Source organism: Ovis canadensis, chromosome 17, assembly GCF_042477335.2.
Source record: "Ovis canadensis isolate MfBH-ARS-UI-01 breed Bighorn chromosome 17, ARS-UI_OviCan_v2, whole genome shotgun sequence".
NCBI classification, from domain to species: Eukaryota; Metazoa; Chordata; class Mammalia; order Artiodactyla; family Bovidae; genus Ovis; species Ovis canadensis.
The window spans coordinates 63,245,109-63,271,844 of NC_091261.1; the positions used below are offsets into that span (position 1 = coordinate 63,245,109).

Sequence of the window (26,736 nt, forward strand, 5' to 3'; positions counted from 1 at the left end):
GACAGGGGGGCAAATATATTTCTTTACTTATATTAAAAAAATTTTTTTAGCCATGCCATGCAACATGTGGGATCTTAACTCCCTGACCAGGGACCAAACTCCTCCCACTGCACTGGAAGCATGGAATCTTAACCACTGGACAGCCCATACATTTCTAAGCTATCATACTTCTTCTCCTTAAAAGAAAGAGAAGGAAATGAAAGAAGCATCATTTTTTTTTACAAGTTACAAAAACAACACAGCCAACCATTTGAAGCTCAGTTAAAGGAAGAATCCATACCTTCTGGGACATCCTGGGCAAGACTGATGGCGATGGCTACGGCCCACTCTGGGTTAACTATGGACAACAGGTAGCATTCGATGGTTTGAGTGATCTTGGCTATCTCCTTGTTAATCAGTGTCGAGGATTTGCCCTGTGTTAACTGCAGGAGCTTGGGCTTCAGCTTTTTTTCAAATACGTGTTTGGCTGTAGACACATACAGAGTGTCCAAAGAGAACTTCAAAGAAGGGAAAAGCTTTATGACTGACTTATATGCTCACTTTTACAGGCTTTACATAAATTTTTCTGCAGAGGGGCTGAAAGAATTACAGAACAAAGATACCACTTTCACAGTTTTAACCCATTACCTTCATTAATTTGGAAACTAAGAGCAAGGTTGGAAAGGATTCTTCACTGAGTTCTGTAGCTGGAAAGGAAACAAAGATAGTATGATTTACCTATGGAAAAGGTTTTGACTATTCAGAACAATTCAAAAGAGGTTAATGAACATACAGAGAATTTTCCAGAAGCTCTGTGCTGTGCCAAAGAATATTAGGTGAAAAGGCAGTCTAGTTTGGGCAGCTGATGGCAAAGTTATGACGTGCTCCAACATATACTGATGTTCTAGGTCCACTGGGGGAGAAATTCTTCTATATGACTTCAAGTGTTTCAGAAGACTTAGTGCCTGTATTAAAATAAAAAGGTTTTTTCCTGTGAGATTAAACTAATTGTTAAGAGTTTTATGTTTAATTCTATACCATCACAGGATTCCATTCCTGGGACAGTCTCTCCTGATAAAGATGATCAAAACCTTTAGTAGTTTTACCTTTTAAACGATTATACTATTCTTCTAAACCATAACTTTTGTGATTATTAAAGAAATTACACTAATTTCCACTGGAAATTAAACCACCACAATGCTGTTGCTGGTGGGATGTCTTAACTCCACAGTTCGAAGTTCTCTATAGTCTCTTCAAATAGTTTTAGATGTATCTTAGAAATACTCGATTTCATTCTAAGTACATAGGCAGTAGGTCTAAAATCAATCCTCTATGTCCTCTCTCAGGGCTTCCATAGCTTCCCAGGTGGCTCAGTGATAAGGAATATGCCTGATAATGCAGGGGACATGGGTTTGATCCCTGGGCCAGGAAAATCTGCTGGAGAAGGAAATGGTAAACCCCTCTAGTATTCTTGCCTGAAAAATCCCCCGGACAGAGGAGCCTGGTGGGTTACACTACACGGGGTCACAAAAAGTTGGATACGACTGAGCGACTGTGCACACATGCATCTTCTTTTAAGTTTATCTCTTATATTTTGGGGGCTCGTATAACTTTTTTTTTTTAACTGTACCTAAAGGCTTGCAGGTTCTTAGCTCCCCAACCAGGAACTGAACCCCGGCAGTGAAAGTGCTGCATCCTAACCACTGGAACGCCTGGGAAATCCTTGGGGCTTGTACTATTTTTTAAATCAACCCATTTTCTTTTGATTTTTAAAAGCTAATTTGAGAAAATATATAAGTTCCTATGACCAAAATATGTAAAAGAATAGGAAGTTAACTAAAAAAAGTGTTAGTTGCTCAGTCGTGTTCCACTCTTCGAGCCCCCATGAACTGTAGCTCTCGGGCTCCTCTGTCCACGGGACTCTCCAGGCAAGAATACTGGAGTGGGAGGCCATTCCCTTCTCGAGCAAATTTTCCCAACTCAGGGACTGAACCTGGGTCTCCTGCACTGCAGGCAGATTCTTTACCATCTGAGTCACCAGGGAAGAAGCCCAGTAAGTTACTGCAAGTACTCAAATAGAATTAAGTCCAGGACCTATCTAATATAGAAAGCTAAATCTGATTCTGGGTCTTACATGCTTTGGGATTTTTTTGCCAGATGACAAATATTTTTGCCTTAATTCTTCTATATCAGTCTTTTAATGGCTTTGTACTTTTGGCGAGTTTTAAATTGCCCCTGTAGAGTAAAAATTGGATTAAGATAGAACATGGAGAGGGGACTTCTCTGGTGGTTAAGACTTTGTACTAGACTCTATACTTCCAATGCAAGGGGTGCAGAGTCAATTCCTGGTTGGGGAACTAAGATCCTATATGCCACAAGGCGTGGCCAAAAAATAAAATAAGATAAAGCATGGAGAATAAAAAACTCTTTTTACTCTGTATCCCTTTAAAGAAAAGGAAATAGAGTAAAAAAAAAAATGTACAGTTTCAAAGGAGCTCAGAGAACAGTTCAGAAAGACACCAAATAACAGTAATTTTTAAAAAATGATCTAAATTTAAAACATAAATTTAAAATCTATGATATATTTGTTTTACCTGATTAATATTAATGTTGGTTATCTTCTCATCAGCTCTTTCTATGACTTTCAAGACAACTTCAATCATCTCATAGTCATAGGGATCCAACTGCATAAAAACAAAAATACATCAAAACTAAAGATGTTGCCAGGCTAGTTGATGTTGCCAGTTATGTTCATCGGCACAGATTACAAATATAACACCTCAGTGCATTACCGTATTAAATTATTCTTTTAAAAAATGAACTAACATTTTCTCATCTCTAAAATCAACTCTTAGAATAAACACGTGTGCTTTTAAAACATCTTGAAAGCTCTTTTTTAAAAAACCTGTGTGAGGCAAAGTTGGTTGAATAAAGAAAAATGTTCTTAAGGGACTAAAAGCCTAGAAAAATAAACATATAAAAATTTTACTATTTTATAAGGTTTTTAAATTAAAATTCTATTTCTGTCTTTTATGATGAGAAAATTAGAACAGGATAAAACTGACCTTTTTTTGGAAATGACATAATTAAAAGTGTGGGCCTCCCAGTAAAACCTTTTCAAAGAACTTCATTACAGCTATAATCACATACAAGCTACAAAAACTAGCTGGGTGGTATCTATATATGCATATAAAGAGAAAGGAAATATTTCCTTTGTTCCGTTTCTGCCCACATACCATTACTTAAATAAAAAAATTTAAATGGCAACTAAATTCACATGAATAATAACACTGAACAAAGTGAGAAGATGATTTCTATAGTACCTATAAATTTTGAGCTGGTCTATATTATTTTTGGCTGAATGACAGACAAAACTTTAACTGAAGTATTTCTTGCAGTCATATAATTTTATTTCCCCATCCATCCACCTTCATTCCCCCATCAAACTACCCCTTGACCTCAAAGTTCCAATTCTTAGAAGATTCCCTAAAAACAAGAAAAATCAGACAAGAGCACAAATGTGTGTATGAAGATATTCCTTGTAACAACTTAGAGTAATTAAAATTTGCAAGCAATATAAAAGTCCATTCATAAAAGCCTGGTTAAACACAGGATATTTCATCCACATAATGGAATAATAAATACATAACTACCAAAAATGGGAGCGATGTCTATTTATTGACATGTAAAATATGTTAAATGAAAAAAAGAGTAAAAAGATAGTATATTTAGTCTAAGATCTAAGATATCTACCAAACTATTAACTTTTTATTTATAGGAATGGGATTATGGGGAAACTTACTTTTTGATTTATACCCTTCTTTGTAGTTTGATCTTTTTCAAAGAATGTGTGCTATTTTTAAAAGTCTGGAAAAAAAGGGCTATTTTTATTTGGGTAGGGGGAAAACAGGAAAAGTACTATATTAAATTATAATAAGAAAACAGAAATCTAAAATTTTCTGAAAATACTTTACAGAAAAACATAGGACTTACTTTTCCAATTTGTTACCATATATACCTAATTAGTTAAGGGTAGGAGGGCTGTTTGAAATGACCTGATGCATTCATTTCACCATTCATCTACCTTATGCAGTATTCCACTAAGACTGATGACCAAATCCTTTGTGCTTGTCAGTAAAGGAACCATCTCGAGGGCTTTGGCCAGGAGTTTGGAGCGGGGCTGCTTTGCGGATCCTGCGCTCACATCTTCCTGGCTCTGGCTGGCATTCGTGTTGTGGAGGAGTGTTTCAATGAACAGCTGAAGGGCCGCATCAGCATCCAGCTGAAACGTGCTGAAATGAGCATTCAGTTATACATGAATCTCCCAGAATGCGTGCCTTTGTAGACAGAGCTTCTCGCAGAAAACTCAGGTTTACACACGACAATTTTAAAGTCATTCCCTGAAATTCTAAAGGTCATCTAAATTTATTCAGTGGGACTGCCTGAGGCAAAAGAGTCACTGTCAACCAAAGAAAAATCACCGATGCCATGTGAGCATAAAGATGGTGAAATGAGCCTGACAGAATTAGAGCTCTTTAAATTTCACAAAGGAGGTCAATACCAGAAAACAACAGGCAAAAATCTCCCAGTTTCAATTAAAAAAGAAGAGGGTGTGTGTGTACCTCATTCTGGCTTTGCAGCAGTCCAAACTGAAGAATGGCAGTTTTGTTACACTGGAGTATAGGTAAATCAGAGCTACTTAGAGCTATGAGTAGCATCCTGACTTGCAAGTCCAGGATGGTGACAGCCAGGGACAATACTCCCCACCACCCGCAAGGACAAAGAACTAGATCCCTGTCTGGTGAGGAAGGGCACTCAGCAGTCTCACTATCAAGAACTCAAGATTCCACTCATCTGTCACAAACTGGGTGAGGGTTACGCCATCCGTGGTATTTTAGAAATGATCACTTATTATCTGACCTCGCGCAGGGCACCTGAGAGGGGTATGTTCACTCATACGTAAACTGGTGATAATATACAATAAAAGTGAAATGAGATGTGTGGAAAACCACTTTGAAACTAATAATGGGTCAGCAGATTTAATACCTAAATTTATCAGACAGATAAAACTCAAATGTAAATTACAAATTGTTTGACTGTTCTTATTACACTAAGCTGTATCTATAACATTTATTCTTAGATTTTTTAAGTTATTTTTTTAAAAAAATTCTCCCTAAATCATACTTTCCACCAATTTTAATTTAAGACTGCTTTGAGCCCCTAAGTTGATCTGATACAGAAGTTTACTTGCTTGGAAGAACATCCCAAGCTTCTCTGACCATGTAAATGGTCTGGATTCTGGAACACCTATTAAGACCAGAGTCCTTGGCCTCAGATCCACTGAATCAGAACCAACAGAGGGACCCAGGAATCAGTATTTTTAACTAAGGGCCCTAGGTGATGCTTATCATGAGGCAAGCTGGGAAAACACTAAACAGTGAATTTAAAAGGTGATATAAGAGAATTTAATCTGGTTTGGATTTACTCAGTGTGGGGCTGAGTAAAAGAAAACATCAGAGGTCATGGGTCATGTGTAATAATTATTGTTAATCACTGTGTTCTCTCATTAGGATTACCAGTTTGTAACGCTAATAGCAAAAATACCATTGAGGTTTAAAGAATAACCTGCAATATTCCAGAATGATGCTTGTGTCCATATCTATATTCTTCACGAGAGCTTTGATGAGGTCTTTCTTGGTGAGAAAATGTTGCCTGAAAACTGGCTGGAAAGAAATCTAGAAATAATAAGAGCAAAAGAAAAAACCTGCTAAATTGAAATGTATCAGAATAACGGTACCATCGTGTTGTGCCCTTTCACTGTCCAATTTTACAGAGAAACATTTTTCTATAGCTCCTTCAACTTTTACATTACTCAAGTTGAGCATCACTCTGAAATTTCAGGTCCAAAATCTCAGTCATACTAACCCCTGGCGCTTCATCACTAAAGTATGGCAGTTAGCAACAAACAGTCCCATTCTGGAATAGGAATGAGGCTTCAAAATACATATTCAAAATATATTCTACAGTGGTTCCACTCCTGATAAGCCAACTATTTGCAAATAAAATAAAATGCTTTATATTCACAGTAAAGACGACAGGATTTTGTTTTTGCAAATTGAAAAACAAGGGCCACTTACTTCTCCTGGAAGGAGTTGCTGAAGCTTAGTACACCTGTATTTACACTTACATATATTATCTTTAACTTACTAACACACAATAAAGTATGATGTTAAAGGGCTGCCCTGGAATAGCTTTAAATGTCAATTAATACTAGATACATTCCTAATGAGGAGGCTTAGTAGATGAAATATCAAGCTTCTAATTTACTTAAAAATAGAGCAAAATGAAAATGAGGCAAAAGGTCCTTATTTCTTTGAGATTGAAAATGTGGGTACTTCATTTACCTAAAACTTATGTGCCATAGTTTATATTTACATATAACCCCTCCAAAGGGCTTTCCTTGTGGCTCAGTGGTAAAGAATCTGACTGCAAAGCAGGAGACATGGGCTCAATCCCTGGGTGGGGAAGATCCCTGGAGGAGGGCACAGCAACCCACTCCAGTAATCTTGCTGGGAAAATCCCATGGACAGAGGAGAGGAGTCTGGTGGGCTACAGTCCATGGGGTTGTGAAAGATTTGGACACAACTTAAGTCACTGAGCATGAGCTTAAGCAACCTCTCCAAAAGGAAAGGACAGTGAGTCCTTTGTTTTACATTTTTCAACTGGGTAATTATCAGAATGGATGAAACCTCACAGCACTTGAAGAATACTCACACCAAGTTTACTAAGACGAATACCCCACCGGGCATCAGTACTGAGTTCACAGAACTTAAACTTCATTTCTATTTCCTGACAGAGACTGGCCAACTGAGAGCCCACCAGAGATATTGCCTAAAAAGTTAAAATAGAATTAAAATTCAGTTGCAAATAGACAATGTTTTGATACTTTTTATGCAAAACTCAACGATAAAAATCATAATCTTCAGTCTTTCTTTATGGTAACAGTTGGAATGTTACATGTTGCTTTGTAAACCATCATTACTTACACTTAGGTAATAATTACTTTGGTAACTTGGCTTTTAGTGTGATGCCATAAATTTAGTCTGGATTTCTTTCATAAGAAAAGGCCCAATTTGAGCTATACTACAAGTAAAATCCCCACAAAGGGCAAATTTTAAAACAAACATTAAAGACAAGTTTCGCATCCATTAAACTTGTCCTATGAAAAAGAACTGGCCCGTGAATCTAAGGTTTCAAATACACTAGAATAAGTATAGGCAGTGAGGTTCTGTGGCTGCATACAGATTTAGGAAATAAAAAAATACAATTCCCTGGGTTAAGCAATGCTTAGGATCTTCATATGCAATCTCTGGTGTGTCACTAGTTAAGGAAAAGCTAATAAAAACCATGTGAGTTAGCTTGATGATGCTTCTGCTAAATCTTGAAAATCTGGTGGCAAGGCCAGTTTTATTTCTTTTGCTAAATCTTCAATTCTTCAGGAACCAAAGGTGTGCCTCCTTAGGTCATACCAATATTTTGTCATAATTCTGCCATGCTTTATCTGTGAGCTTCCAGAGATTCTCAAAGACTTCTTTTTGCGGTAAGAGAGTGCAGTACCCCAGTGCCAAGTCGAGATCCACCAGGCGACAATTAAATACCTGTAGGGATAAAGCACCTGGAGAAGCAAGTTCCTCACAATTAAAACAGAACTCGGTCTCTAATGGCTGATTTGCCACTAAATTTCATTTTAGACTAAGAAAGAACAAGCATCGCACAAAAAGTTATTTATAGTAAAATAGTTCCGACTTGCTGCTTAGATTTCATGTCTTTTATCACTATTACAAATTTAAGGAAAGCAACTCTAGCAAGTTCTATGTGACAGAGCACACCTTCAGAAGCAGTCAGGGTTGGGGCAGTGGGGCGGGAGAGGAACTTAGCACAAACAAATACTCACTTTGTACAAGAGTGTGGTGGCATTTCCCCTGATAAACGTAACAGCTTTCTCTTTCAATTCCATAACAAGGTGCCTGGATTTAACTAATGGGGCCTCTTCAAACAACTTAATAAAAAAAAAAAAGGAAAGAATCCTCAGGTCCATTTCTATGAGCGCTTTGAAAACTTTCCTTAAATATTAAGGAACTTTGAAAATTCACCATCCTATGCAAACAGCACTGTCATTTAATCTATAATGACAGAAAGCTGGGACGTGAAGGGGAATTAACTGGGAAAGGACAAAAATAGAACCTTTTAAAATACTCTGTACCTTGATTATATGTTGGCGACAAGGTGAAAATACATTGGTCGACATACTTAAAATACGTGCATTTAAATTTTGAAAGCTGTACTTCAATAAAGCTGTTTTTTTTAAAAAAAGAAAAACTGGCATTTAGTAAATATCAATTAGAGTAGTAGAAATGAATGCAATTCCTTCTGAGACCAGCTTCATAAGCAAGTTATCGATAGATACCTTGTCTTCTAGAGTCTTTTCATAATGTTGTCAGGTAATAATTACAATAGTTTCGGCCACAGTAAAAACAAAGAGCAGATGGACAATTTCCGATAAAATGCAAGTATACATTTTTGTAGATGTTCAACAGATGTTTCCTAAACCTGGCAAATAATCCATTTCCTCACTACAACGCCAAATGGGAAAACGTGGGCCCCAATTCCATTGTTTAACAGTGCTTTTGTATCTATATTCTTGCAAACTGAAAGTATTTGTTCTCGAAATAATACCTTTTCGCTCAAACTGGCATTCATGAAGCTTGACACAGAGTGCTGAAGGCAGGTACCAAAAGAACCAATCACAAATTTTAGGGCCAGTTCCCACTGACTAGATTCCTGAAGGTTCTGAAGCAAGGCAGAGATGGAATTGATAACAGGTAACATCAGGCTGTCTCCTGTGAAATGATAAAAAAGAATTTTACTTGAATAAAAGTATTTTAATCTTTAGATTTTTTTTTTTTAAAACAAAGACCATATTTGGAAACTGTCTTCAGGGACGGTCTACTTCTTCAATGCACATAATAGTCATAGAATTGGTTCTCAAAGTTAGTAAATGAGAGTTAACAAGAGGTCTGATTGAAACCGGGAAATAGTTAAGTACATGGGTATGGAGGTACTTTGATTTTAACTTGCTTATTCTGAGATGCCTTAAGTCATGAGCTGAAGAAAACCATTTCTCTACTTGGAAGACCAAAGTGTAGAACAGATTCACAAAAGTTAACACTAGATAAGCCAAATGACCCACTCTCCTGACTGTTTGGAAGAGTAACAATGTAACAGTAGTAACTAAGAAACTAGGACATTGTATCAGGTTCATACTCAGGATTTAAAGAACTTTCTGTACTGGCATATTTACAAAATTGAAACAGTGGTTATACATGTTTGAAGCCAAATACCTTCACTGGCGAAGCAGTATGGTAAACTCATAGAATCCAAGGGATATCTCTTGCTTTCTACAAAACAGAATAAATTCAATAATAACTCTTTCATAGAACACATAGTCCCAGGGATACTTTAATATTGTGCTCTTATCAAATAACATTCTAAAGCAATCTGCTACTTAAAAAATAAAAAACCCCAAGTATACATACAGAAAAATACACAGAAAAGTGTACATCCAGACCAAGAAACAGAACACTAAGAGCTCCCAAAAACTGCCCCCTTGTCTCCTTCTGGTCAACCCCCCAAGAGTAACCACTATCCTCATTTCCAACAGCATGGCCTCCTTATAGCTTGTTCTTTATGTAAATGAAATCATACAATATGTATTCTTTTATTCCTTGCTTCATTTGTTCAGCATTATGCCTGTAATATGGAGAAGAGCACAGCAACCCACTCCAACATTCTTGCCTGGAGAATCCCATGGACAGAGGAGCCTGGCAGGCTATTGTCCACAGGGTCACATAGAGTTGGATATGACTGAAGCAACTTAGCACGCACACACTCATGCCTACAATTGATTCATCCATGTTACTGTGTGTAGTTCCAGTTCCAAACCCAGAAATACACAGGAAAAAAATATTACAGATGAGAATTACCAGTCAGAGGTACAAGTGACGAAATCAATTCATAGATGACAGGGAGCACCATCTGTGACTCAAGAACTATTCCATCTTCACTGAAGAAGTCACAGTAAGACCACTCCTCATATGGATCTTTATGAGTTCCGAAAGAAGTCTAAATATCAAAGTATACCGAAAACACATAGATAAGGACACTGTGGGACACAGATACCCTCTTCACTGAGTAGAATCCAGAATCAGACCTGTTAGAGCCCAGTGTAATTTTAGCCAGACTATAAAGTCTGTTTCTTCTGATCGAGGGCTTAAAATAATGCTGCTTTAAGTTAAATTATTGCTCAGGGCATTTCCTGGCAGTCCCGTGGTCAGGATTTGGTATGTTCACTGTGGGGGTCCGGGTACCACTCGTGGTCAGGGATGATCCCACAAACTGTGAGGCCAAAAAATAAAATAAAATAAAATAAAATAAATAGTTACTCTGGACAATGTCCAGAGATGCCTTGTTTGAGGCCCACTGTTTCAAAAGAGTGCAGCAAATTAAAGCCAATAAATGTGACTAGAAAAGAGAAGTGGTCTCACGTCCTTAAGTAGTTCTCTGGTGTACAGTAAGAAAATATAAGAGGTTGATTCAGTATTTTTATAAACTATGCAAATAATTTAAAAGTGGTGTATAATGGATTGGGCTGGGGTTTTGTTTAAGGGAAAGAAATTCAGAGCAATTTACTTTCGTGAGAATTCCACAATCATCCATTTGGCACTGTCTGGAAAGCTCCACTGCCATCAAAGTATATTTACAGAGTTCTAAGGCATCCAGTAAAAAATCTGAAAGTGGAGAAAAATCATTAAACTATTATTTTATGTGTTTAGAATAACAACAACAACAAATCTTTCTAATAATTATCATTCAAAATCCTAAGACAGGCCACAAAGTAGACAGAAAGGTTTTCACATAGCTTTGACTACCCTAAATAATACAGGTCAATATTTTTCTTAAGCTTGACTGGAAAGTAAGATCAGATATGGGGAGGAAAGGAATTTCACCATCCCCTGAAAATGAGTATTGTCAACAATCAGAAATGACATTGCTGGGACTTCTCTGGTGGTCCAGAGGCTAAGCCTCTACACTCCCAATTCAGGGGGCCTGGGTTCGATCCCTGATCAGAGAACTAGCTCTCACCCGCTGCAACTAAAGACCCCGCTTGTTACAACTAAGACCTGGCATAGCCAAATAGATAAATAAATATTTTTTTTTAATGACATTGCTAACTTTGGGAATATTTAAAAATAGTAATCCCCACAGAGATTCAATTATAAGTGCCCCTTTGTGAAAGGGGGTAACGATCTCTCCATACCTTCACATGGCCAGTTGTAAGAGGAGAGCATTAGCTACACAAAAATGGAATGAAGCAGAGAACATAAAACTATGTAGATTATAAATCTTGTCACCTGGACTGCAGATGGTGGCAGCCTGGCATGCAAGCTCGTGTATCTCGGAGGGAAGATTTAGACCCACAGGTACTGTCATTGGAACACCACTGGCCAACATGTGACACAGCTTCTGACACGTCAGGAACAGGAACTGCCCAGTGTCGGTATTGCAGTGATATTTAAACAAGTCCCTTTAGAAGAAAGCCAGTATCAGAAGTTAGAACACTCACATGGGAAGCAGATGTGTTTGCCTTACTTGGACTAATGTATAATCACTACCAGCATGTACAATGTCTTTAAATGTTTTCACAGTCTACAGTGAAAACTCGCTTGGGGTAGTGTTGTAGTGCAGGATGACCTACACTCAATGGTTCAGTTATCTGAACCACTCAGATACTTGAGGGTCAGTTACTAGACTTCTACACTCCCTCTTTCTGACTCAGGCGACCAAGACAGGCTCTCAGGGTGAGAAACCAAGAGTCATTTCTGCGGAAGTGAAAGGGTCACCAGCCCTACCTATCTTTTTACATTTTTTATTGCTTCTTGAAAATTAGGCTTATAGCTTTAAAAAAAATTGTTGATTAAATTATAGTTGCTTCACAATGTCGTATTAGTTTCTGTTGTGCAGCAAAGTGAATCAACTATATGTATACATATATCCTCTTTATATATACATGCATATACTCTTGTATATATATGAGTATAGATACATACATATACTCTTTTCTCTTTTTTTGGATTTCCTGTTTGCTGCTGCTGCTGCTAAGTCACTTCAGTCGTGTCCGACTCTGTGCGACCCCATGGACTGCAGCCCACCAGGCTCCTCTGTCCATTGGATTTTCTAGGCAAGAGTACTGGGGTGGAGTGCCATTGCCTTCCCCAGATTTCCCGTTTAGGTCACCACAAAGCAGAGTTCCCTGTGCTATACAGTAGGTTCCCATTAGCTATCTATGTCATACATAGCATCAGTAGTATCTATGTGTCATCTCAATCTCCCAACTCATCCCCCTCCCCCATTCCCCGTGGTGTCCGTATGCTTGTTCTCTATGCTTGTATCTCTAGTTTTGCTTTGTAAATAAGAGCACCTATACCAATTTTTTCGGATTCCACATGTATGTGTTAATATACGGTATTTGTATTTCTCTTTCTGACTTACCACCAACCCTATCCTTATCATCAAAGAAATAAATGAAGTCGGTGTTCCTTTCTGATGAGCTGTGTGATCTGAGGACTAAGAACTCACCTGCATTTTCTCAAGGCAGCTTCTACGTTCCCATCGCTCAAGGCCCTCAAGGTCAGCTCGGCTTCCAGCTCTTGCCTGGACACCTGCAGGGTCAGCGCCTGTCGGTGCAGCTTGGACTCAGCGCTCAGCCTCTGTTCCTCAGCAGCCCGGGGCTCTGCTGGCCTATAGGGTTTGTGTTTAGCCTGTGCAATTTGGTGAGCTTTAATGTGCTGCTCCCGGAGCTCTGCTACCAGAGAACTCTTGCTGTAATCTTCAAATGAAAGAAAGACCTCAAAGTTCTCCTGCAGTAAGGCAAGCGAGACAAAGCCCCATGTCTGTTCAGTTCATCCATGGCTGAACATCACTGGTGTGTCATGAATCTCTCTTTTCTCCCTTGTAAATTAAGAATTTAAGTCTCTATATTTCAAAAGTAACTTATATAAAGGTTGGGACTGGGGAAAATATCACTTTCACCCAGGGTTTTCCTAACTTCAACACTGCTGAGTGTATTTGGCTCAGTAATTCTGTTGTAATTCTAAACCTACTGCAATTCTCAGTAATTCTAAACCTAACCCTGAACAGAAGGAGAAAGGGGTTAAGTACTAGGTTTGTGCAATTCCACCCTGGCAGCTTGAAGAAGCCAGCTGTGCTGTTTTCTGTAATAACTCCTGGTTGGCTTCTAACTCCAGAACTAGGATTTACTTTTCCAACCCAATAAAAAAAGTCCTCCTGAAGCCTGAGGAAGGGCACCAAGAGGAAGTGAGGGGGACTTTTTTGACACCACACTTTAGAGCAGCGTTTCTCTACCTGCCAGATAACTGTTTCCTGCAGAGGCTGTCTGGGTACAAGAGGTTGTTTAGCAGCATCCTTGGCCTCTCCCCACTACACCTGGCACAAGGAATGCTCCACAAATAGTAGCATAACTAAACACAGCTTTGCTTAGATCAAAACTGTTGCTTTAAAAGATCTGCAATTTTCAAATGTAACAAGAATTTGGAGAAGTTAACTCATGCTGAGTCCTGGCCTGGGTGCTTTACATGAAGACATCTATTGTTTAAAATGGAAGGTCTCAAACTTTAGGGGTGCAGCACCTCTTTATACTCTTAAAAACTATTGAGGGGTGCTTTCCAGGTGGCTCAGTGGACAAGAATTTGCCTGCCAGTGCAGGAGACAGGTTTGATCCCTGGTTCAGGAAGATCCCACAGGCCGAGGAGCAACTAGGCCCAGGAGCTGCAACTACTGATGTCTGTGCGCCCAAGAGCCCAACGATAGAAGCCACCACGAGAAGCCTGAGCATCACAACTAGAGCGTAGCCCCTCCTCTCTGAAACTAGAGAAAAGTCTGCACAGCAATGAAGACCCAGCACAACCAAAAAGCAAAATAGGGCCCTCCCCCAAATTTTAATGAGATATCAATGTCTACTGTATTAGAAATTAAACAAAAATTTAAAATACATGAGCATATAAAAATGCACATTCTATCAGCCTTTGGAGTGACAATGTTATCACAGCATGAAGCTTCTGAAAACCCCGCTACTCTCATGAGAGAATATGGATGGAAAGAACAAATCACTTCTTATTTTTCCTATAAATATAGGTTTAATCTGATGGACTCCCTGAGAGGGTCTCAGAGACCCCTGGGATTCCATAGGCTATTCTTTGAGAAACCGTGGTACAATAAATTGAGATAAATTATTTCTTCTTTTAATACTTCGAGATAAAACAGTTGAGAGTTACATTTGCCATTTACTTCAAGTTTTCACAAAGAGATCCTTGTATGTACTCCATTTCCTACTTATCGGCGAGCCCTGATAGCCCTTCTATTTACAAAGTCTTTTCACATTAGGAAAGACCTGGAGCCAAAATAAAGTTAATTTCAAATTTCACATCTGAAGACAGTTAATCCGTTCAAAGTGAACAGAAATTAATTTTCAAGAAAAAGCAAACTGCCTAGAATGAAACTATATAGAAAAAAAGACATTATGAAGTAGATAGTCATCTTTTGGACCGGTTTCTACATAAAATTTGCTGTCTTTCACAATATTTTGAAACACTATGGTTTCTCAAGTTCCTCCTCTATAAAGGAGAATGGTAATAGTAACCTCTGTGGGGAGCTACTCTGACAATTAGATAGCACATGAGAAGCCCCTAGAATCATGTATAGTACATGCTAAGAACTAAGTAAGTGATGGCTACTATTAGCCATCATTCAGGGTCATTGGAATTAAATAATCTATACAGATACCTTAAATCAAAATGGTTTTTTAAAAAAGGCATAAACGATTGATAGAATATAGTTTAAAAAGAGTTGTTATTTAGTCACTAAGTTGTGTCCAACTCTTTGCAACGCCATGGACTGCACCACGCCAGGCCTCTTTGTCCTCCACTGTCTCCTGGAGTTTACTCAAATTCATGTCCATTAAGTCAGTGATGTTATTTCATCCTCTGCTCTATTCTCCTTTTGCCTTCAATTTTTCCCAGCATCAGGGTCTTTTCCAATGAGTCAACTCTTTGTATCAGGTGGCCAAAGTAACGGAGCTTCAGCTTCAGTATCAGTCCTTCCATTGAATATTCAGGGTTAATTTTCTTTAGGATTGACTGGTCTGATCTCCTTGCAGCCCAAGGGACTATCAAGAGTCTTCTCTAGCATCACAATATGAAAGCATCAATTCTTTGTCACTCAGCCTTCTTTGTGGTCCAGCTCTCACATCTCCACACTACTACTGGAAAAACCATAGCTTTGACCATACAGAGCTTTGTCAGAAAAGTGATGTCTCTGCTTTTTAATACTCTGCCTAGGTTTCCAAGGAGCAACTGTCTTCTAATTCCATGGCCGCAGTCAGCATCCGCAGTGATTTTGGAGCCCAAGTAAAGAAAATCTGTCACTGCTTCTGCTTTTTCCCCTTCTATCTGCCATGAAGTGATGGGACCAGATGCCATGACCTTAGTTTTTTAATGCTGAATTCTAAGCCAGCTTTTTCACTCTCCTCTTTCACCTTCATCAAGAGACTCTTTAGTTCCCCTTCGCTTATATGCGGGTATTTGGGTCAAGAATCAACAGTTAGAATCTTACATGAACAACTGACTAGTTCAAAAAAGAGAGAACATTTCTTAAAAAGTTAAAACAACACAGAATTGCCATATGACTCGGCAATTCCTCTCCCGGGTATATACCCAAAGGCACTGAAAGCAGGAACTTAATGGATATTTGTACATCCACGGGCAATGCAGCATTATTGACAACAGCCCCAATGTGAAAACAAACTGAGGGGCCATCAAGAAATAAACAAAAATGTGGTAGAGCTGTACAGTGGAATATTATTCAGAGGAAGGAAGGAAGTTCTATACATCCTACAACATGAATGAACCTTGAAAACATTATACTAAGCAAAAAATGTCAGACACCAAAGGACAAATATTGCATGATTCCACTTTTATGAAATTTCTAGAAGAGGCAAATTCATAGAGATAAAGAGTTGATTAGAGGTTACCGGGCGCTGCAGGAAGAGAGGAATGGGGAGTTATATTGCTGAACGATGCAAAGTTTCTGCTTGAGGTGATAAAAAGCAGACACCGATGATGGTTGTACAACATTGTGAATGGAGTCATCACCACTGAATTGTATATTGAAAAATGGTTAAAATGGCCAATTTTACATTGTATGTACCTTACCATGATTTAAACAGTAATGCAGTACATCGAAAGGGTTAGCAAATTATACATACACTTCAAATGGATGAGATGTATGGTGTGTGAATTATATTGTATTAAAGCTGCTTCCAAAAAAAAAGAGACAGTGGTAAAGAATCTACCTGCCCAATGCAGGAGACACAGGTTCAATCCCTGGTTCGGGATTGAAGTGGTAGAGCAACTAATCCTGGGCACCACAACTATCGAGCCTATGATTTACAGTCCGGGAACCACAACTATTGAACCTCTGCACCACAATTACTGAAGCTTATGCGCCGCTAACAAGAGAAGCCACCACAATGAGAAGCCTGAGCACTGCAACTGGAAAGTAGAGAAAAACCCTGCACAGCAAGGAAGACTCAGCATAGCCAAAAGTAAATGAATAAATAAAATTACTTGTTTAAAAAAGAGAAAAGGAAAACCAGTATATCTAAAGTTCCTGAAGGCTGGTGCAGAAAATCTTAAGGAGGAACTGATCATTTATGTCAAATGCACTGATTAGCCAGGTAATAATGTCCAACATGGCTTAACTTACCTGTAAGCTAGCAACAGTTTTAAACTGTTTCAAGGTTTCTTCCCATTCATCCTTCTGTAGATTGTCTGTAATTCAATTTTTAAAAGTTATCGAAGACATCCAAATTCTGATAGTATCAGAATTTTTAAAAGCTAAAATTTTAATTCACTTTGGTTTTCTCAAATCTTCAGTAGTTCTTTTCAGATTCTGATAGAAGACAATTTAAGTAAGCACAAAAAGAAATCTAGGGAGGGAGATTCAAGAGGGAGGGGACAGAAGTAAGCCTATGGCTGATTCATGGTGATGTATGGCAGAAACCATACAACACTGTAAAGTGACTATCCTCCAATTAAAAAAGAAGAAACCTAAGTATTCTCTTTGAAAGTAGAAAAGAGAAGTTTTTTGGTTACATGAGAAATGGCAATTTTTCTGAAATAAATTCTAGATTTTTTTCCCCCAAGAGAGTTACTTTGGTAATTATTCGTCTGTTCTAACTTTTCTTATTGGAAATAGTACATTTATTTTTTCAAACATTTTGGCCACACCTCAGGGCATATGGGACCTTAGTTCCCTGACTGGGGATCAAACTCGAGCCCCCTCTCCATGGAAGGTGGACTCTTAATCACTGGATTGCTGGGGAAGTCCCTTGCTAACTGTTTTAAGTTCAAGGTTAAATGGTTTTTTCCTCAGTCATAATCAAATGGTAAATGAGCAATGTGAGTAAACAGTGTAAGGCACCAGAGAAATCTAGCCTGGTATTAAACAGTCACTGAAGTATATACAAATGATGAGCTACTCTTAGATGATTCTGCTCTTACACTGCTAATCAAAAGAATAAGGCAAGGAAGGCTTTTCCTGAAGAAAAATGTGTGGGATCAAACAAGACAATCAGAAGATTTCATCGGTGGTCCAGCGGCTAAGATTCCACACTCCCAATGCAGGGAGCCCGGGTTCAGTCCCTAGTCAGGAAACTAGATCCCACATGCTGCAAAAAGAGCTGGTGCAGTCAAATAAATAAATATTACAAACAAACGAATGAAAACATACAGTCAGAGCCAAGCAAACAAAAAGATACAATCAGAGCCTGTGCACCAGTATGGCAGATGTCACTGATAGCTGCTCCTGAAAAGGATCAATTTTAGAACTAAACCAAAGTAAGGGAAGAGAAATGGAAACTACCTTTCTGACTGTTGCAAAGTATTTTAAGAATGTCCACTGATGTCTTTGCTACAGACAGTCTCCAGGCCTTGTCCTAAAAAGAGAAATGCAAATGAAGTCTATTTCTTCTATCTGCCATTATATAGGTAGTGCATATATAAACAAATACATAAAAAGCACAGAATCAGAATAAATAATAGAAATGGCTGAACAGTTGTAAGGTCTGTGTTATAGGGAGTTGGGCACTCAAGGAAAGGATGACAAATGAATACTATATAAGCTGCTGCTAAGTCGCTTCAGTCGTGTCCGACTCTGTGTGACCCCAATACGAGAAATACCAAACGGACTCTTGGATGTATGATTTAGGGAAACTACAGAATATGCAAATCTCCCACATCACCTTTCAGTTACACTGTAATTAATAAGCATTTGGATTTTGTTTCTTTTAATAAGCTTATACTTATTATTTGAGAAAACCATCTGGATAAAGCTCTCTGGAAAAGTTAAAAAAACTGAACTTGTTTAGTATAGAAATCAGAAGTCTAAGAAATAATCATTATCCTCAAGACCAAAAAAGAAAAAAAAAAAGTTTTTTTTTTAAGATAAGAAAACCAACTTGGGAAAAGCTTTAATTTAAAGAAATGATGTATGTAAAAGGCTTAGTAAGGGTCGGGTTCATATGAAGTACTCAAACATTTTGATCATGGGTTGTAGTTGAAGCTGGTGGTTGAGAACACAGAGTTTTAAATGAGGCGCTGCCACTTTCCAAATACTCTTGGGAAAGCCACTAATTTTAAAATTTTAGTTTCTAAACTCAATCAGTAAGGAGCTAACAACAGGGCCTCCTTCACAGCAATGTTTACTGCTTTACTATAAGGAAGAAATGGTAATCCATTTGAAGTACTTTAATGCTTAGGAAACAATAAGAGGATAATAAATTTTAGGTGTTTAAAAAAATCATTTCCCTAAAGGTAAAAAAATGACTGAAGTGGAGACTTCTCTGGTGGTCTATGCTCCCAATGCAGGGGGCTTGGGTTTGACCCCTGGTTAGGGAACTAAATCCCAAATGCAGCAACTAAGACCAGGAGCAGCCCCCACCTCCAAAAAAAAAAAAAAAGCGGGGGGGGGGGCCTGCAATGGGAAAAAAAGGAAAAGATTGAAGTGAATCACTGAGAAAGACTGGCAAGTAAGTATCTGCAAAGGTTCTAAAAACTCACCTCCCCTGGATAAATTAGGTTTTTGGTCCCTTATCTGTCTATCCTAAATTGGCTTTCTGATAACTGCTTCTAAATTTCAAGGTTCTGTTCTCAGATTAGATATACATTGTTTCTGTGGCTGACATTACTTGAGAGTAATGATTATGCCCCATGCAATGTAAAACATTGTTTACACTTTAAGGCATCAGGGAAAACTATGTCCAACAGGTGCTTTAATTATTCCTTCTGATCTGCAGATCCTAGATTACTCAGTGTGGGCACAGAGGCCCTGCTCCAAGGCAGTCATATTTGCTTTTTATTTCTATATGATAACTTTTTGACACAGTAAACGGGGATTTTCATATTAGGCCACTGTAGCACTGAGAAGGACAAATACTCTTACCTGTGAGTCTGTCTTCTATCCTATTGATAAATAGCCATAAAAACTGGATTTATCTTCATTTTATTGAGTAAAAATCTCACCTCATTAGAAGTATCTGGTTCTTCCTGTAAAGCCAGTCGTGCCCATATGATTACTCTTTCTGCAGTTTTCTTAGCTTCAGCAAGAGGCAAAGACCTCAACAGAAGGACACAGTCTTCACCCTACAATCAGAGTTTGAAAGGAAGAAAAAACAGCTGGTACTGGGAAGCAATGATTTGGATTTACCTCTTAACTTTATTATTTAAAGATGAAATGATATCATTTTAAAAAACAGATTATGATTCCATGGTTTAAACATCTGAAAATTGTTTCATATGACAGAAAACAAAAAAATTAAAATACTACCCTTTGTAATTCTCAGGTATGCCTAACAGTTTTAGAATTATATAAAGACACTTAAAAATACAAAAATAAACCCACATCCTATTCTGGAAACAAAGGGTCTTATAGCATACATAAAACATGAGCTAAGCTTTGTTAACTACCAAAGACAATGAAAGCTCTGCTGCTGCTGCTGTTGTGCCGCTTCAGTCGTGTCTGACTCTGTGCAACACCATAGACGGCAGCCCACTAGGCTCCCCCGTCCCTGGGATTCTCCAGGCAAGAACACTGGAGTGGGCTGCCATTTCCTTCTCCAAAGCATGAAAGTGAAAAGTGAAAGTGAAGTTGCTCAGTCATGTCCGACTCTTCGCAACCCCATGGCCTGCAGCCCACCAGGCTCCTCCGTCCATGGGACTTTCCAGGCAAGAGTACCGGAGTGGGGTGCCATTGCCTTCTCCCATGCAAGCTCTTTAGGTACTCACAAAATACTTTAAAAGAAAAAAAACTATAGATAGAGGCCAATCTAACGCCTAATGTTAGTATAACTTTGCTTTAATGCTTGTCTTTTTGTATAATTTGATAGTTAAATCTTTAAAAAACTCAAAACAAAGAAACCACATATGGATAAAAGTAAGAATAATATAAACCTTTCACACCTGTTCTCTATCAATCAGGTCAATAATCCTTAGACTGTAGATTTCATCTTTAGGCAACATATATGCTTCGGCCACCTTCAAAGCATCTTCTAAAGAAGATGGGACGTCTTGTTTGAGAATGTATCTAACCACCCTCTGAAATAGAGAGAATTCATATTTCTTTGTTATGAAATCTCACAGAGAACCCAGAAATCATGTTTATGTAATTAAAAGAATGTAGCAAAAACTAAACTGTATGAAGAATTAAAACACAATTTGTATTCTGAATTTAATGACAATCCTTTCACTTTTTTTGGTTCCCCTTAGCTTTATTGAGATTTAATTGATAAGTAAAAATTATATATATTTACAGTACACAAATTATGATGTAATCTGCTTCTTTAGCTCCTTAATTATCTGTTGTCTTTACTGTTTTAATAACTAATCAAACACTCTGTTAACATCCTATCTAACAAAAGGAAAGTAGTGAAGAACCTAGGTATATGAATCTTTAAGAATGTAAAACCCGGTCACATTTCCCATGGTGTTCTAGAAGTGGAACAAAAGTGTTAAAAGAGTCTTCAATTATTGGACTTACCATTATTTCTTTGTTTAAGAGATTCACCTCCCTTATTCCATAGCCTCGTAAAAGTTTTTTCATCTCCATTAGTTTGTAACTTTCCTGTAATAGCTTGACCCTACAAGTAAATTTATTGATATTAACATGGACTATCTTTGTTATGAAATACTAAGAGACACAGTAAAGGACAGAAAAAAATGTTAATTTCAACTCAAAACAGTTTATCCAACACCGAAAAAGTATATCAGGAGACTGTAATCTTACTTGGGATGGTCCATCTCTAGGTGCTGTTTCACCAGCTGCTCCACAGCTGCACTCCAGGGGACCACGGCGGCATACATTATCTTGAGCACAGCATCAAATATGAGCTACCAAGACACACACACCAACAGTGACTAGCCCTTGGATTTACGTTTCATGCAAATTAACAATGCTGCTCAATCTACAGCAGGTGCCCTGTATCTGCTGTAAGGAAACTCGAGAATATTTCATCTTCTGACAGCAAAACCATGTATTTCTTCCATTAGTCACACATCTTAAGTCATTATTTTCTATAGTCTCTGTCTAAAAATGGCTTTTCTATGATTTTATTCACATTTTACAATAATGACTAAAAACAGTGTGAAGTCAAAATAAAGGTATGTGATAAATATATTAAAAACTGTATGTTTGTAAGACCATAGAAATGCTGGAAATCCATGCATTCAAATATCCACGCAGTATTTCTGCAGGTGGGAATGAGAAGACTTTCCACTTTTTATTTTCATGAGAAAAAAGAATCATGGGTGATTGTGATTTTATTTTCTTTTTATTCTTTTTTTAATATTATACAAATTCTTCCTAACAAATATGTATTGCTTTTTCTTGGTTTTGCTTTTTGATATTTATTTTTTTCAAACTTTAAACTTTTATTCTGTACTGGGAAATATAGCCAACTAACAATGTTGCGGCAGTTCCAGGTGAACAGCAAAAAGTATCTGCTGCTTTTGTGGCCAGAAAAAAAAACTTTTAAGAAAGGATGCAATGCTCAGAAGAAAAACATACATGATGACTATTTACTTACATCTGTGTCAGATAAACACCCTATAACTGCCATGGCTTTTGCTTCCCAGGCTGTATCAAAGAGTGAGGTGAACTTTGAGCTACATCTCTTCAGTAAATCCTAAAATGAGACAAACATTTTGTTTAAATTTAAAACTCACTAGAAAACAAAGAAACAAAACCAATCCCCACACACATAAATAAATACAGAGAAACAGCTTGTATGGATATGTAAAAAACCAAAAACTTCTACTTAGTTATGAATGATGAACAATGGTCAACAGTGCAAAATTGCCAAAACCTTGGTCTTCAGTTTTACATGGCACAGAAAACTTTGTTCATACTTCTATTATTTCACAACAGCCATTTGCAGAAAGCCCTAATATTATCCCATTGTGTCACGGTTACCAGTCAATTAGTAGCAGAGTTAACTCACATTCTTAACAACAATACGCTGCACAAATCCTAATGTTAAGTATCCACATTCCTCAAAGAGTTAAACATTTAATACAACGACATACTGCACGGATCCAGGAAAAAGAGAAGTTACCTCTATGTACAAAAGGAGCAGTTCCTCCTCCTGTAAGTCATGTTCATGCATGTAAACTCTTATAAACTTCTGGAAGATGGAAGGAATAAGCTCGGGGGCCAGCACTTTATCAAACATTCGGAATACAATGGTGGTTGTATCCTCCTGGATGTCAACATAAAGATGGCATAAATGCAAACTCTAGTCATGTTGACTGTGGTAAAATAATTCTGATAAATCTAGACTTTTACTTACCTTCTCAAAATCAGAGAGGGCTAATTTGCAGTTGTATTTCCTATGCAGTGTGATTAACTCTCGAAGGTTATTTACCAAAGTCCTTAACTGACATACTTCCTCCGTGTTTTGATTATCCTTATAAAACCAAAGTGTTGAAGTTGTTACAGATATGAAATAAATGTGTGAGGGAAAGACAAATAAGAGGAAACTAGTAACTTATGCCTTTAAATTTTGTATAAGTCTAACTAAAATTAACTAGTACAAATTAACAGATCAGAATCCAATAGAAATCTGAAATTTTTCTTTCTTAAAAAAATAGAAAAAACTATTAATACAGTGTAATATTTTTTCAGAACCCCAAATATACTTAGGTACACAAACATCATTTAGATGGTCCTCAATGTTCCAACCACATAGATATAAAGCTACAGATGAAAACCAGATATAAAGCTATGACATTTCCTAGAGCTATATACAAGACACAGAATTTTCACTTGATAAAAGGCAATTAGGGAAGAGAAAGAGGAAAAGCTCTCTTGTGGAAAAACATATATAATGATCAATATACTTTATACATTATAACATATAAAGATTATATAATATCAATATACTGCTTGCAACCTACAGAAAAAATTCTTATTTTATTCTTAATAGTATATAATCATCAGTAAATATAAATAATAACAAGAAACTGCTGTATCAGAAAGCAGGAGGATTAAGGAATAAGTGTAATTTCATAATGTACGTATGTTCCAAAAAGTCACACCTTCTGGTCCTTAAGTACTTGATACCTCAGAGTTGAGATTATATATTGAGGTGTCTCAATATTCGTTTATAAACTAAATTATGGTACCCCCCCACAACGAACATTTTTTAAAATACAAGAATGCACTTTTTTTTTTAATACAATGAATGCTTTCTAGTTTCCAGAAATATGAAGGGAAAAATCAATAAACTTAAGAAATTTAGAAACCAAATAATGAATTCAGTTCATTAATCTCAAACTAACACTATACGTGACATCAATATTCCTGCTCTCAGTTCTCCTTCTAGCGTCACTATTTTTTTGGTCAGTCAGAAAGTTCCAACCTTTTTTCAATTTGATCATTTAAAAAATTCTTTGATTCTTAAGCCATTATGACTGTTGGAATGTCTAAGAAAGGCAATCAAAACTAGAAGTAGTTTACTAGTTTAAATAAAAATAAACCTGATATAGCTTTTAAAAACTAATCCTAATGCATTATTAAGTTTTGCCTTTTAAAGGACTATGAAATGCTACTAATACATAAAATCCCAACTAGGCTACTTAGGAGTATGTTTATATATTGTTTCCCTTTGGTTCAGTAAAGAAAAAAACAGTGCATTAGGACAGGTTGAAGTTGTGACAGAAACATTAGGAAGAAAAAAAGCTAATTTTCCTTTTTGTGGATTGTAAATGTACACAACAAAAGAACACAAAGAAAGAAAATGTAAGAGGCAGATATGTCTAACTACAGAGACAAACTTTTTAATATAAATTAAATACTTTTTAATTGGGCTCTCTTGGAGGCTAAGACGGTAAAGAATCAAATATTTTATTACTAAAAATTTCTTTTTTGTATCATACCAAGGAACTCCAACTCCAAGAGGATGCCAATCCCAATTCATTTTCTGCTGTAAAAAATACCTCTGCCAGTTGAAGCCCATTTTCTGGCCAGTTTGCCTTTAAAAAAATATTAGAAACCATTAAAAATAATGTTTTTATTTTTAAAGTAAAATGGGGAGTACTTGAAATGTCTCTTTACTACTAAGTATACTGGTATTACCTTATCAGTTAATTCAAGGTTCCTGGCTGCTTGCTCCAACCATTTCGCAAGAATTTTCTGAAATAGATACATCATATAAAGTACAAATAGATAATCACTGAAATCATTTAGAACTTCCATAATAATCTTTCAAAAGAGATACTAAAATGAACTACCTGGTGTTAGCATGACTTAATCTTTAACAATATAAAGTAAAAAATAAAATTGAATCATCCAGAGTAGAAACACTGACAACAACTTACCTGTCCTTCAGGTACAGTCTTTCTCACAAATGGGATCACATCGTTTTTAAGCCATGGACAAAGCTTTTGCAGAGAGACTGGTGTAGAAATTGAGTTGAGCAAGTTCTCAAGCATTTTCACATCAAATCTGCTTTCAAAGTTTGCCTAAATCATAGAGTGAGAAACTAAGATTTATCTGACAAATTTAAACTGAGAGCCTCCCAAGAGGGAAAGACTTATTAGGAAATTATTTCAAGAAATATTTTTCTGATTTAATACTGACCCTTAAAGCAAATGATTCGAGTTGGTAGCCAAATTCCATGAAACCTCACGGCAGCAAATACAAGCTAATAAATTGAGGCAGAGGAACTGGCAGAGATGCCATTCTAAGGAAAACTTAACTGAAGGTGACAGTATAAACCCTAACAAGCATGTGTCTTTAACAGCTTCACACCCAGATCCTGCTCTTCAGACTTAATATCCTATATCACTACTCAGGTGATTTAGAGCAGCAACTCTAATAAGCAACGCTTTACCACTATCTGAGCTGCAACAGGACTATGCTCTCCACCATTCACAAAGAAGGTGTGAATAAACTGTGTCAATAAGCTGTTTAATAGAATGTTACCTCTTGAGCTAAGTTTAGGAGCCAACTAGACTCTGAATGATGGGACAATGTAAATTCCTATTTTATCATCATATTTCCTCTGAGTTAATATCATCAGAGGACAGTTTTCTCTTTTATCAAAACAGTCTGAAAACGCCCCATTGCCCAGTCACTCCTGCCACCTCATTTGTTTCCAATACTGATTCAATAACATCTCTAGGGAACTATAAAGCCACTCAGAAAAAAATGCAAAAGAAATTACCCGATGTCTCAGCCAGAGGTACTGTGCACAAACAAGGTTTCCTTCTCTCAGCTGTAAAAAAATATCCTTAAGGTCATCTTCATTATTCAGAAATTCAATCCAAGAACTACCACTGCAAAGTCAAAAACAGGAAAGAAGCTAATAGTTTAAAAATATATAGTAAGGTTATACAAGTGGATATCATTATACATATTAACTAAAAAAAAATACGAAAGATTATAGTTAGTCTCCTTCTTATCCAGACCTATGGAATTCCTGTATTTCCCTCCCCCAGAAGGCACAGCTCTTCTTATAGACCCTTTCTGAAATAATCACTACATATTCAAGCAACCATTTTAAATTTTAAATGAATGATTTCCATGAATTTTTAATATATACTGTTTATACTTGAAAAAATTCATTTTATATTATCTTGGCACTTGTACCAAACGAGTAAATATAGTTATTATTCTTTTTAAGGACTACTTATGATTCCACGGCATGGATTTACTATAATCTAACTAAACCCCCCACAGGTGAATCTTAGGGTTATTTCCAGTCTTTTGCTATAATCAATAATGCTGTAGTGACTACCCAGTCTTAATTAAAGCTCAGAAATACAAGATGAACACTTCCTTAAAATGACAAAAAGACAATACTCTACAAGCCTGGGTCATGATTAAATAAGACAAAATAAGCATTTTCACTAACATCAGGAATAACAGAAGGATGTCTATTTACCACCATTATTTAATAATGTTCTACAAGTATCAGTCAATGAAATTGGGCAAGAAATGAGGAAAAAATGAAGCAAAATTATCATTATTTGCATATATAATAATATACTTGGAAAAAGCAAGATTAAC

General features: G+C 37.0%; 1 protein-coding gene across 2 annotated transcripts in view; it reads right to left on the bottom strand.

The window, feature by feature from the left end:
• The window catches only part of KNTC1 (kinetochore associated 1), a 69,135-nt gene that overhangs the window by 17,956 nt on the left and 24,443 nt on the right, over window positions 1-26,736 (bottom strand). For both annotated transcript variants that reach the window (XM_069557755.1, XM_069557756.1), the window contains exons 21-48: window positions 25,892-26,003; window positions 25,044-25,187; window positions 24,802-24,858; window positions 24,603-24,698; window positions 23,015-23,131; window positions 22,781-22,924; window positions 22,253-22,351; window positions 21,454-21,557; window positions 21,208-21,307; window positions 20,631-20,765; window positions 19,695-19,814; window positions 18,037-18,109; window positions 16,879-16,943; window positions 12,676-12,956; window positions 11,451-11,623; window positions 10,729-10,826; window positions 10,023-10,161; window positions 9,381-9,437; window positions 8,716-8,879; window positions 7,934-8,038; window positions 7,509-7,637; window positions 6,754-6,870; window positions 5,605-5,714; window positions 4,064-4,271; window positions 2,574-2,663; window positions 773-944; window positions 628-686; window positions 281-497 (exon numbers count right to left, since the gene is read on the bottom strand). In XM_069557755.1, the coding sequence (XP_069413856.1) occupies window positions 281-497; window positions 628-686; window positions 773-944; window positions 2,574-2,663; window positions 4,064-4,271; window positions 5,605-5,714; window positions 6,754-6,870; window positions 7,509-7,637; window positions 7,934-8,038; window positions 8,716-8,879; window positions 9,381-9,437; window positions 10,023-10,161; window positions 10,729-10,826; window positions 11,451-11,623; window positions 12,676-12,956; window positions 16,879-16,943; window positions 18,037-18,109; window positions 19,695-19,814; window positions 20,631-20,765; window positions 21,208-21,307; window positions 21,454-21,557; window positions 22,253-22,351; window positions 22,781-22,924; window positions 23,015-23,131; window positions 24,603-24,698; window positions 24,802-24,858; window positions 25,044-25,187; window positions 25,892-26,003 (3,485 nt within the window). The remainder of the gene's footprint in view (window positions 1-280; window positions 498-627; window positions 687-772; window positions 945-2,573; window positions 2,664-4,063; window positions 4,272-5,604; window positions 5,715-6,753; window positions 6,871-7,508; window positions 7,638-7,933; window positions 8,039-8,715; window positions 8,880-9,380; window positions 9,438-10,022; window positions 10,162-10,728; window positions 10,827-11,450; window positions 11,624-12,675; window positions 12,957-16,878; window positions 16,944-18,036; window positions 18,110-19,694; window positions 19,815-20,630; window positions 20,766-21,207; window positions 21,308-21,453; window positions 21,558-22,252; window positions 22,352-22,780; window positions 22,925-23,014; window positions 23,132-24,602; window positions 24,699-24,801; window positions 24,859-25,043; window positions 25,188-25,891; window positions 26,004-26,736) is intronic.